Source organism: Anser cygnoides, chromosome 1 (genome assembly GCF_040182565.1).
Source record: "Anser cygnoides isolate HZ-2024a breed goose chromosome 1, Taihu_goose_T2T_genome, whole genome shotgun sequence".
NCBI classification, from domain to species: domain Eukaryota; kingdom Metazoa; phylum Chordata; class Aves; order Anseriformes; family Anatidae; genus Anser; species Anser cygnoides.
Genome location: NC_089873.1, coordinates 13313815 through 13326494, shown reverse-complemented (window position 1 = coordinate 13326494; position 12680 = coordinate 13313815). Strand labels below are relative to the sequence as shown.

At 44.0% G+C, this 12680-nt stretch overlaps 2 protein-coding genes across 5 annotated transcripts in view; one reads left to right on the top strand and one right to left on the bottom strand.

Moving 5' to 3' along the window:
• FAM185A (family with sequence similarity 185 member A) overlaps positions 1-7065 on the bottom strand; it is a 53670-nt gene extending 46605 nt beyond the window's left edge. Inside the window, exon 1 of the mRNA XM_048068503.2 lies at positions 6691-7065. Within this exon, the coding sequence (XP_047924460.2) occupies positions 6691-7030 (340 nt within the window). The 5' untranslated portion in view covers positions 7031-7065. The remainder of the gene's footprint in view (positions 1-6690) is intronic.
• A 255-nt stretch (positions 7066-7320) lies between these two features.
• The window catches only part of CCDC146 (coiled-coil domain containing 146), a 78610-nt gene continuing 73250 nt past the window's right edge, over positions 7321-12680 (top strand). For 3 of the 4 annotated variants that reach the window (XM_066985535.1, XM_066985412.1, XM_066985597.1), the window contains exons 1-2: positions 7321-7400; positions 7906-7987. The gene's annotated coding sequence lies outside the window, so the exon portion shown is untranslated. Of the gene's footprint in view, positions 7401-7441; positions 7604-7905; positions 7988-12680 lie in introns of those variants that run through there. The other variant, XM_048068413.2, reaches the window with a different exon arrangement.

The window sequence follows — 12680 nt, the reverse complement described above, 5'->3', positions numbered from 1 at the left end:
AAAGAGAATTAGCAACAGAACAATAAGACTCAGATCTGTTTAATGTAGTACTTGGTTACAATACAGTAACTACATGCAGTAGGATAAATGCTGTATAATTAATTATCATCTGCTTACCTCTGGCAAGGTACAGTCCTTTAGTGATTTTTTTTTTTTAAGCCATTCCTACACTCCACCTCCACCACACAGCTACCTTAGTCACCATATCTACTAGCAATTCTACCCTGTCACGGGTTTTGGGGTGGGAAAGCTGACAAGCTGTTTGAAACCATAAGGAGTAGCAGCACTCCATCACAGGAGATGTGTTTGTATTAAGTTAGAGTTCACCTTGCTTAGACCTGTGCTGCTTCAGCCAGCAAGCAGCGTAACACAAAAATAGGTACAGAAGCTTGCGTGCACCCTTCTTCCCTAGCCTGCTGGAAGGCCTGACTTACCCTCCGGGCATGAAGAAGCTTGAGTAACTGTTTGCAGTCTGAATCACCTCACCTTATTATTGTTCACAAGCTGACATAAAGAAAACTCACTGGATCTTGTAGATAATGTGACTATCAAGTGAGTAATTTATGGGCTCATTCAGGAGCAGCACAAACATTTTTCTCCTACTTAAACTCAGGGATGAGCTCAAAGGACCAGGGAGAAGCGTGAGAAGGTGCAATCTGGGGATTCTGACTGCAGTAATAACCATTTATTTTAATGGCCACCATAGACACTGGTAAAAGGTAAAGCAAGGAGAAGAAAGAAAAAGTTTTGTCTTTTCTTATGGAAAAGAATCAGAAAAAGAATGGAAGAATATAGAAGAATGTAATAGGTGTCATTTAATATGTTGCAAGAAGCAAGTAATTAGTGCTAGAAGAGATGCAATGAGCTTACTGCACACTAACGACCAGGGGGAACGAGGAAGGGAGAAATCTGGGAAAGAAACCTTAATTTAAGCAACTATGAAAGCCCTCCCTTCATCTTCACCATCTGCTAAGGTGACTGGAAACATTCTAAGAAATAGAGGAGAAGAATCAGAGTATATATAACAGGCTCTGCCCCAACAAGAAACTCCAAGTCAGGCCCACGAAATGGCAGAGGCTGAAGATCAACTGGCACACTGCTGCTCAGACCAGGCACTGGAACCACACTGAGGGCAGCTTGCAGACAACAAAGAGAAAACTCCAACTCACAACAAAGGAAGGTTTTGTCACCTAACAAAACAGGAGGATTCAGTACAGCAGGAGACAGATAAAATATGTTTAATTTCTTTGCTTCACAACTGCTACCTTCTTGCTGCAGTTACCTAAAGGCTAAGGTTAGTGAAGGATGCAGACAGTATTTGCGGGGCAACAATTTGAGAAGAAAAAGATGCCAGAAGAACTGGACTGGAGAAGCAAGTTTCCCAGAAAGCCTTTTTGTTTGTAGATACTGTTTTCTTAGCCTCCTCACAGAGAAAGAGGGAGATGCACAGACCTCCAAGAAAGTGATACTGTGACCAAGATTTTACCTGACTGTACATTTCTTAAATTTAAATTCTTAAATTGAGGCATGTAAAAGCACAAAAGGATGCCGACAAGGGATTGGTGACTAACAGAGGCTGGAAGGCCAGCATTACAATGTTTGTATTGGCAAAGCCTAGGTAGTTTCACCAGACTAAAAATATCAGAGTGGTATTCGAGCTATTTCAATTTGATCAATGCTGATCTGCAGGCTTTTAAGTTGTTGAGACACATAGGTGAGACATTTCCAAAGTGTTTTCTTTCCTGGGAAGTAGTTGGATTGTTTAAATACAGTTCACAGAGACACTGATAGAGGCACAGACATCTGAGCTTGAAAGAGCATGTCCTTGTACAGCACAAACCTGGAGAGTTCAAAAAGGAAAACAGTATTGTTTCTGAAATACAAGCTGTCTTGCTCAAAACTGCTCAGTTCACCCACTGGAAAACTGCATGGTCCTCAGGAGAGCCTACATCCAAGACTTTTGCTAGCTTGCTTTCAGAGAAGAGAAGACAAAAAGCAGCTTGCTTGTGCAAACCTTTAAATTCCATCAGTATGGCAGCTTCTAGCTCTTGTCACTTCTGTTAAAAAAAAAAGAGGAGGCTTAAGAACAGTCAGTTCAGCCATGATACCTACTTAATGAGACTTTGCTAAGAATAAAGATAACAAAAACTTCTGATCCTGCATGGTATATTACAGCCATCATGTGAAAAGTAGACTAGTAATGTAATCCTAGACGTACTGAAGATCTGTGCCAAAATAGGATGCAGAAGTCCACAAATTCATGTGCATGCTGTTAAGAAACACAGCATTCCTGGCCTGGAAACACATTCTTGACCCTTTGCAGAGTCACAGTGCATTGCTAGCCTTGATTGAGGAAGAGTTAGTGGACAAGGAATGCCTGTCACGTGAACTGGCTTCCTGATGCAAGAATAAGTGACTCCCAGAAGAGGCAGGCTAAGAGCTGGATAATATTGCTAACAGAACGTCAACAAACAAGGAGGAATAGGTTACAATCCATTTCAGTGCCAAAGCTCCACAGATAGTCTGATATCTCCTTGGCAAAGCTGAGGGCTGCAGCCAACTTCAGCCACGCAAACCTTGAAGAACGCACAAAGGACTTGCATTGAAAATAGATGTGCACAGGAGAAAAAAAAAGACCTGTGATATGAGACTGCAGGCAGAGGTACCCCAGAAATACCACCTTAACCTATACTATTTAAAATAAATAGCTTATCAGCCTGTTTCCTAGTGACTCACCAGCACTGAACCACTAGAAATACTTCATGATGATCCAATTCTCTGCTTGTATGGGAAGCTTACCAGTACATGACCATACTTGTTAAGATAATTCAGTTTTATTTACTAAGGGCATCAGATTACAGTATTTGCTGCTCTGAGGCTGTAAATCTGCCATGTTTAGGAATAGACACTGATGACTGTTGTTTCTCAACTCAGTTAATATGTTAAGACTTAAGAAAATACACTGTTGAAAACATATCTGTTTTCCATTACATTTACAAAAGAACAAAAAGCAGAAACAAGTATTCCCAGGATCCTGGGTTCTCCCCTCATAAGTAGGATGAAAAAATGTTTAAGTGATAACATAATTTTGTGATATTGGTGATTCACAACAGCTTTCAAAACCCACACGTGCATTCAGCTTGCCTAGTTATGCCTACAAGAATCTACAGTATTTAACCGAAAATGAGAGTGATCTTATGGGCTTACAGAAGACTGACGTGGTATAGTTAAGGTCTCACAAAGAGACAGCTGACACCAGAACAACCAGACAAAAAAACACCGTCTTCTAAATTGGCCCAGGCCTGGAATGCTTGAGGGGACAGAATTTTGGTATTCTACTCAGGGAAGCTTGGCCACTGCTTCAGACTTGATGGTTCTCCTACATGACTTTGGTGTAGCTGCCAGAACAGTCCCTTCCCCAGGGTATAATACAGAAAAGGATTGGAACTGTCCGCTAAAGGAGGTTGTAGAGTCTTCATCCTTGGAGGTTTTCAAAACGTGGAACTAGAAACCTCCTGAGGCCCCCATCAAACCTGAATTACCCTATAATTCTAATAATACATACCTACTAAAACTAAACATAAGAACTACATAGTAAGAAAAGAAGGATGATTCTCAAATTCTGGTTATGCCAGACCTCAGCTGGCTTTACCTGAGGGTTTAATCAAGATACACTAACAAGAGAGAGCTGGTTTCAGGGTTAGTCAGCACATGCTGTTCTAGATGCCAAGTGGGATTCCCTTCCTCTGATGAGCAGACTCACAACCTACAGCTATGTGCCTGTACCATCACTGGAATAAATAGCTAAGATACATACACCCTGAAGTAAAATAAATAAAAAATCTGCTAGATTAAGGAGCAATTCATCAACATCTATTATTTGTGAAGGTTAAATGTGTCAGAGGATGATAAGATTGAGTAGGATATTGAAAGACTATGCACAGCACAAGACTAGCCACTGGAACAGAAACAGAGCATCCTTCAGCAGTCAGCCCGGTAGGGCTCATACAAGTTCCCTTTGGTTTAAGGTCTGTATTTAAACTTGTCATCCAGCACCTTCTGCAAATGTTCGTCAGGTTCTGTGGAGTTTTAGCCAACTTAAAGCTTCCTGGGTAAGTTCCAACCCAAATTGCAAAAGCTGTTCTGAAATGCTTTCACTTCTAAAAAGGAAACTAGCTAGAATACTGTAAGGACATCCACATCGACTTCTCAACTTCTTACAGTCGAGTGCTAGAAAAGTGTTGAGATAAAACAGTCTAAACAGAACAGGGCCAACACCCTCACATGGGCAAGGAAGGCCAGAGAAAAGCCAGAATGTTGAGAGAGGAATGCTTACAGCATTGTTGGACTTCACAATCTAAGGGTCATTTCTAACCAAAGTGATCCTGCGATTCCAGTTGTGTGCTTCTATGAGTCCAGAGCCTTTTCTGACACTATTTCTAGTCTGAGATGCATTTTCCAAGGAGTGAGATCTTGTGCACTGATGTTTAATGCACATTTCTTTCCTACCACAGGAAAAGGAACAACCCAAAAAACAAACAACTACTCAGAGAATCCAAAAGACATGCCAGAGCTGAAGTGGAACCTTACTGGCAAGTAGCTTCACTGAGGACAAAAAAATATTTACATCAAGAGATTTATCTCTGGATATGTCTAGATAGCACAAAGAGACAATACTAACATTGTGCTAATTATGGTGTAACAAACACCAAGTAGTAGAAGGTGACTATAATCCACAGACTGTACAGGGTACCCAAATTGTATAATCTTACCCCAAAACTAAGTGGAACGACTTGCTTAGAAACCCAGAAGCTAATAAAGCCCATCTCAAGAATGGGAGGAAGGAGACTGGGAGTGTCTGCAGAGTTGGTTGATGTTCAATACATAACATGAACATAATTTCAAAATAGGACAACGGCTAAATTAATTCTTTTTATTAGAATTCATTGCTAAGGCCTTGAGGAAGGTTCTCCACATTCAAGCTCTTTATGAAGGCTGAGATTTTCCAGGTCTTAACACAATGAATTCTCCCCTCCCATCCTTCAAAAAAGAGTAACAAGCATCAAGCAACACAAACTAGTCATTCAAACACCCTTTAGAAAACAAGGTATAAGACTGCTGCTTAACAACTACAACAAAAAGACAACTGGTGTCAGAGAAATGAAGGGTAATAAACGAAAGGATGGGTTTTGGTTTGATTGTTTGTAATCTGGGATGAACTCTATTAGTAAACTACAGAGAAGCCAACATAATCTTTGTATGTGCCAAGCAGGGAAAAAGAAAACCAACCACAAAAACCCAAGAAAATAAGAACCTAGCAGATAGACAACTCTTCGGGAAGATTTGAATCTACAAGCAGATGACACTCCTGCCTCATGACACTGCTACTGTTTGGTGAAAGAGGCAATGAATACACTGATAATATTTGGTCTGCTCACAAACACTGACCTTGGACTTTAAGAAGTCTTCGACAAAGTCCTGGATCATTTTCTGACTTTTAACTATAAATTATGCATCATCTCAAACACTTTGTGAACTTGGAAATCAGTACGAATAGCAAAGTTGAAAACTTTTCACCAGCTGAATTATTCAGATTTGTTAAAACTGACTGACAAAGTGAAGATGATCTTGGAACACTGCGCACTTGTGTGAGAAAATAGCAGGAGTTCAATGGACAGTACACCTCAGGGAATCCTTTGCCAAAAGGCATGGAGTTTGCCAGTAAGCTTTCACCACGGCGCTGTTTACACATGTAAATGGACAAGCACTTGGATGAGAGATCCACCGAGGGTCTGAGCTATATCAGGCTCAGAAGATGCCCAAGCTGAAAACAGCTGACAGTACACTTGGCTGTTTGCCCTGTTCTTACTCTTCCCTAAGCATCCTCTTATGCCTGCTGCTGGAGACAGGACAGAGAACTAGTTGAATTCATAGTATGAATTAGTATGGCTATCCTAAATGAGTCAAAGTCGAGATGAGTAAAAAGATTAAGGGTTCTGAATGCCTTTGCTATAGGAGTTAGGAAAAGCAGTAACTGAGAAAATTTAATGCGGGGGTCCAAAAACCTCTCAGATGACACATATTAAATGTGAATTGGATAGGATTATTCACCATTTCTCATAGCACAGCTGCAGCAGAGCATCAGAAGAAATAAAGCAGCAGGGAGGGGGGGAAACAACAACCAGCAAAACCGAATCACCTCTGGGTCAACAGCTCGCTAAGCTCATCGAGGGGAATTACCCCTGCAAGCTCACCCTTTGCCATCCCTGAACTTAAGGCCACCATCAGTGCTTCAGTACGGATGCCTGCTGTTACCAGCAGAGACGGTGGCTCTCAGAAATGGTTTGTAGGTAGACGTTTGTTGGTAACAGTGGCTATGGTGGCTCTCAGAAACGGCTTGTAGGTCGCGTACAAGAAGCCTTGCCCAGACTTTTCCCTTGTGTCAAGACGATGACGTGAGACTCACCCTAAAAAGAAGAGCTGCCCTTGGCATTTCATCCACTTTTGCTACCGCTTCTTCCAGGCGATTTTGACCCCCGAGGAGGGCCACACAGCAACCCCCACCCTCACGGCCCCAAAAGCGCCCGCAGAGGTGCCCAGCGCCCACCGGGGACCCCCACCCCCCACCCCGCAGCGGCCCAGCGCCCTCCCCACGGCACCGGCTCCCCCCTGCCCACCCACCTCACCCACCGAACTCCGCCGGCGCCCGGACCTCCACGGCGGCCCCGCTGCCCACGCCTTCGGCCGCGATGGCGGCGAGCTGCAGCTCCTCGTCGTACCGCACCCGGACGCGCTCCGGGTCCCGCCTGTCGCCGCGGACGGTGACCAGCAGCAGGCGGTCGGAGCCCGGGCGGCGCCGCGGCTCCAGCGGCCTCACGCTCACCTCGCACGGCAGCCGCACCCGCAGCCGCCCCCGGGGGCCGACCTCCAGCTCCCATTCCTTCAGGGGCTTGCGGGCGCCGCCGGGCGCGGCTGAGGAGCTGCTCCAGGCGCGGGGCCACCAGCGGCAGCCCGCCCGCAGCGCCCTCATGGCGGCGCCCCCTCCCTTCCTCCTCCTCCTCCTCCTCCTCCTCCTCCCTCCTCCCCCCTCCCCGCCTCGCCAAGGTCACGTGACGCCTCGTAAACAGGCGGTGGCCGCCATGAGCGCCCCCCGCCGAGGAGGCTCCTGGGAGTCGTAGTTCGCGGAAACTACCCGGGTGTTCTCATTGGGCGGCGGGGGGGGGGGGGGGGGGAAGGGGAGGGAGGTGAGGGCTCGCCTTCGGCCGCTATTGGGCGGCGCTAGAGCCAATGGGAAGGGAGGGGGGGGAAAGGGGAGGGGGGGTTGAGGGGAGGGGGAGGAGGCGGGCTCGCGTTGCCATGGGAACGGGGACGCGGCGGGCGGGGCGGGGCGGGGAGCGCAGGTGAGGCTGGGGGGGGCTGCGGCCGCCTCAGGCCGGGGTGGGGGGGGCACCACATTTGCCGAGCTCTCCATAAATAAATCACCTTAAATACAACAGTCGTCTGCGGCTTGTACGCAAGTGGGGAGCCCCTGCGTTCAGCTAAAAGCTTTCTGTGCCCTCCCCCCCAGCTCGCGGTGCTGTTGTACAGCGATTAAAAAGGGGAGGTGCGGCTCCACAGCCATTAAAAAGGGGACGGGGGGGGGGGGGGAGTTTTGTGGGGCCAGGGCTGGCTTCGTGCCCCCGAGCGCCGAGGGAGGCACAGAAAGGTGCTGCCCCACACCACAACAAATAATGAAGCCCGGGGATGTCTGTTGGGTCCTCCCTTTTACACCCCATGGTGGTATTTTGTGTGTGTGGGGGGTGTTTTTCCCCCAAAATAACCCTACAAGCCACGCAATAGGGCATGTGCTCGCCCAGCTCCTTCTGTCCCGTTACCCTCACGTCTGCCTATGTTGCTGTGCCACAGGTTGCGTATTTTTGAGCCCGAGGGGGAGGAAGGCGGCCCTGGCGCTCCTTGTCCGGCGGTAATTTCCTCAGTGGAAGGCTCGGTAAGGCCTCGTGCTGACCGGCAGAGCTCTTCGGGTTCACTCACTGCTTTGCTTTGTGTTGTTCAGCCTCAAGAATCATCAAATGCAGCCCAAAAAGGGCCTGCCTGCCGTACGCTGGCTTAGTGTAGAGGAATAGGATTCTGGAGAGTGGAAAACGGACCATGAAATATCTCGGGACGTGAGGAGGGATGGATGTTAATTTTTCCAGGTCTTTAGAAATAGTTGATTTTTGAAATATACATACACACACACACACACATATATATATATTAAGCAATTCTTGCTGTTGAGCCCGAATACTGAATCCACCTGTTCGCTGCACAAGTTGCCGGGGCAGCAGCAGTGAGCCAGCAGTGCAAGGCGCTGCAAGGCTCTACAAAGCTCTGCAAGGCACTGCAGGGCTCTGCAAGGCTCTATAAAGCTCTGCAAGGCACTACAAGGCTCTGAAAGGCACTACAAGGCTCTACAGGGCTCTACAAAGCTCTGCAAGGCACTACAAAGCTCTACAAAGCTCTGCAAGGCACTACAAGGCGCTGCAAGGCGCTGCCGCCGGGTGGCAGCCGGCCCCACGAGTCCCCTTCGCTGCCGCGGGGACCAGAGGAGTTTAAGCCTTGGCTAAGTGCAGCGCAGTTTTGGTTTTCCTCCTTTTTTTTTTTTTTTTTCCTACTTCTCTCCATTAGATACATGCTAGGAACCTAAACATCCTTCAAAATGTATTTATAAATACTGAAAAAAAAAACCCCACACCCTGAAAAAGAGGAACTGCTAGGAAGAGTTCTTTCTCCATATAAACTAAACTTAATGTTTTTAAAGTTTTACTTATGCCATCTATATTTTGGCTATAATGTTGATTCACTTTCATTTTCATGCTTTTGATTGATTTCCAGTTGATTACGCCCTGCAGGAGTATCCTCGTGCTGAAGTTATTCTCCTGCCGAGGTTCCTACCTGCAAGAACGCTTCAAGTTAATCACAGAATCTTAGAATCATAGAATATACAAGTTGGAAGGGATCCAAAAGGACCATCGAGTCCAACTCCTAGGTCCCCAAAGGAACACTCAAAAAAAAAAAAAATCAGATCAAGTTAACAGAAAGTGTTTGAGCAAAGTTTACCACACACAGGGTTAGCTGCTTATCAGTGTTCCTTCATATAAAGCTTAAGAATTTTGGTGTCAGGATATAGTCGTTTTGTTTTGTTTTTTAAAATTTATTAAAAAATCCTATGCGATTCTACCGTGAAATATTTTTATGACATTATTTTAATCCATTTGTTGTAGCTGGCGATTTATATTTCTCAGCATCTTTCTGAACTCCTTCCCTGAACTTTCCTATTTCTTAATAAGTCATCTGTTGGGCTTGGTGGGTAGACAAAGCTTTTTTGTTTGTTTTCCTCTGTAATCTAGTGGGTGTGTAGTGATGGTAACAGTTTCTGCTCAGGGGTGGCAGAGAGAAGCTGTCTCCAGAACACACAGGGGTTTGGATTTCAGGGTTGTTTTTTTGTTTGTCACGTTACCAGATATTTTCTGAGGAAAGTAAGTTCCGCATGGAAACCAAGTGAAAAGGGAAGTGACAAACCTCACCATTCAAATCCTCCTTATCTTAGCCATATCTAACTACAACTCCAGCAGCTAGAGTCTGTGGGGTGCTCAGGGTGATTCCATCCCAAACAGCAGGGACTTGAAAACAAACAGAAACAAGGGAACTCATAACAGAAATCGTTAAGCAATTTAGGTATGCAGTGTGCTGTCATTTCCCCAAAATAGTTGTCTATGGAATTGTACAGTCTAATCAAACACTCTGAATTACACAGGTATAATGCCCTATTGTATACTATGTAATTTTAATTTCAGCTATCACTTAATGTTGACATAGCTTTGTGTTTTAAAGGCACAGCCCTTCATGCTGAACCACTAGCTCTGCCCAGTTAAAACAGAGGTCCTGCTATTTACCAGACTGTAAACTTCAGGAAACAAGCATTAGGAAATAAAAGCTTAGGGGATGAAAAGAACATCACTGGGCCATTGAATAAATCCATGGTACTCCTGTGTTACCAATATCATCTGTAGATCTCATCTCTTCCCTTCTCTTCAAAGAAGATATGGTAGAACTGGAAAAGATGACAGGGACAGTAGAATGCAGAGAAGGGTTTTCATACCAGTAACAGCAGGTAGGTTGGGCTCTTCAGCCTGCAGAAAGGATTACCAAATGAAGAGACAGTGCTAGAAAACACCTAGTGGCACAGAAGGGTTGAGATTATTCAGTGACTCATGCAGTAAAAGAACTAGGTGATTCAAAACAAGCAAAAAGAACTGTTCACGTCATGCAGAGGTGAGGTGAGAAACTCCATTCCCTCAGATTTTGCAGATACTGAATGTTTTGCATGAGTTTAAGGTGAGAGTGGATGAGTTCGGGGAAGCATCACTGTACTGTGACTGAGGGATTCTTCTGCCTGCCCCCAGGCATCCAGTGTTGGCTGGAGGCGTGCTGAGCTAGATCGGCTCTGGGTCTTTCCAGGTATCGCTGTTCAGATGTTCCAACTGAATTATTTATGTTTTTTCTTACTCATTCAGTGTAAAGCACAAAGTCAGTTGTCTTGGTTTCAGAGCCATGTTTATTTTTTAAGATCTGTGTGTAAAAGGAAGCAGCATAAAGATGTGGATAGATACCCGGTGTCATGCCCAGTAGCTCGTCTGTTCTGGTCATTGTCTCCCTGCTCTGGGTGCTGCCTCTGCCTCTCTGAGCAGGACAGATGGGAACGTGGCGGACTTCTAGTCAATTATGTTCATATCACTGATTTGGAAATATTCAGGCTTCCTTAGTGGATTTTGCCTGAGAAACTAATCCTATGGCCATTGCTCTCACAGATCAGTGGTGAGGGAGAAGGAAAGAACATCCCCCTTAGAAAAGAAGGAAACGGTGCACAGCATCCACTGGTGCAGCTGGCTATGGAAGGAGATCCATGTCTGTGGCCTCAGTTCAACCTAGTTTCACTTTGCACCTACTCATTTAAACTTGTCTAAACCTTAGACTTGTGTTCTTGTATTAAACAAAAAAACCTTTGGTGGGTTGGAACATTTATATGTCAGTCTATACCAGTTTAACTAACCTGGCTTAAATGAAATATCAGTTTTGTGTGGCAGCAAAGAATGAGTGAGGGAATAGTTTAAGAAATTATATTTTCATAATGAAGGAAAGCAGCACACATGTCAATGTATAATGTACCATCTATAAATCCAGCTGTGAACCTGCATCCAATATTAGTAATAAGCTGCATCTGTATGTCCACTGGAGTTAGCCTACTTCCACAAATAACTGCTCATTGTTTTAATTCATTTCACAGACCTCACAGCCTCAGAAGTTATCAGATTGGAAGTACAAATTAACTTGAATGTACATTCATACACAAGTTTTAATAAAACAGTTTAAAAGGCATTAATTTAACATATTCTCTTCATCATACAACAGGTTTTGTCTCCAGCAATAACAACGTAAACAATTTGATGTTACTCTAACAATGAATTCATACCTTTATTCCTGTAACAATGGCTTAGAGAAAAATAATGTGCTTTATGTATTTTTTTCATTGTGCTTAAAATTAAAAAATCACGTTCAGGTTGGGCTTGAAGCGTAAGACTGGGTAACTGATATCAAAATCTTATTGACAATTTTCTGAACCAGAATCTTTTTCTAATTCATTTAATAAATGCAAGGAATTAAGATAAGGTTTAATGGGTTCATCACTGCATGTTAATGAAGTTGATTATGTGAAGCATACTTCCCTCAACAGGGACTTTTACAAGACTGGTGTCTTCTTAATTAGTCTAGCTGATGCATCTGCATACACAGAGCTGTATCTCTTCATGTTCAGAATGAAATTTTACTAGTTTTACTACTTTTTGCAGTTGTCATTCTGGAAAGAGCCAATGCAGCTAAGCACGACCTTTCTGCATTCCGCACTGGCATTTGTATTAACACTGCTGTTTGCTGGAGAGATACTGAAGTAAAGGTGCTGGAATTCGTCATGGGAATCTGATTTTGGACTTTTGTTATTGCTGTCCTGAAGCTGTTTCACAGGACGGTTCTCAGTGTGATTTGACCTGGGTTCTAAAATGGACTTGTAATTCCAAGGCCTTGGTATTATTTGCAGTTCTAGAGTTTGAGAACATTCATGTTTATTGAACTATTCTGTAAGTTTAGAAATCATTCCAGCTTTCATTTCTATTTGAATTAAACCATTTATAAGATACTGCAAAAATACAATTTTCCTACTTTGATTTTTGAACTTCATATATGTGATTTTCTGTAAGCTAGATTTTAAATATAATTCTATAGTAGGTAATTGAAGAATGCTAAGCTTTGTATATCTTTTGTTACAGTACCACTTCCTAATATTTTGAAAAGGCAAGTCCGTTCCCTTCCTTCTTAGTGCTTATCACACTAGCTAAGGCTAACTTTTCTCCTCTGGCTGATGTGTCTGTATTTGTGTCTTATCATTATGTTTTAAACTTGTCATATCCAGGAGATTGTTTTTGTTTTCTTTCTGCCCAGCAAATTGGAGTCTCTAGCAACAATTTTTTTGTACTACCGTACTCTGAAGAAGTGTTAACTTGCATCAACTGCAAGTGTTTGATTTGCATCAACTCTGGTTCAAATACAAGTATCAACAAAAATGCCTACACAGATGAAGCTCTCAG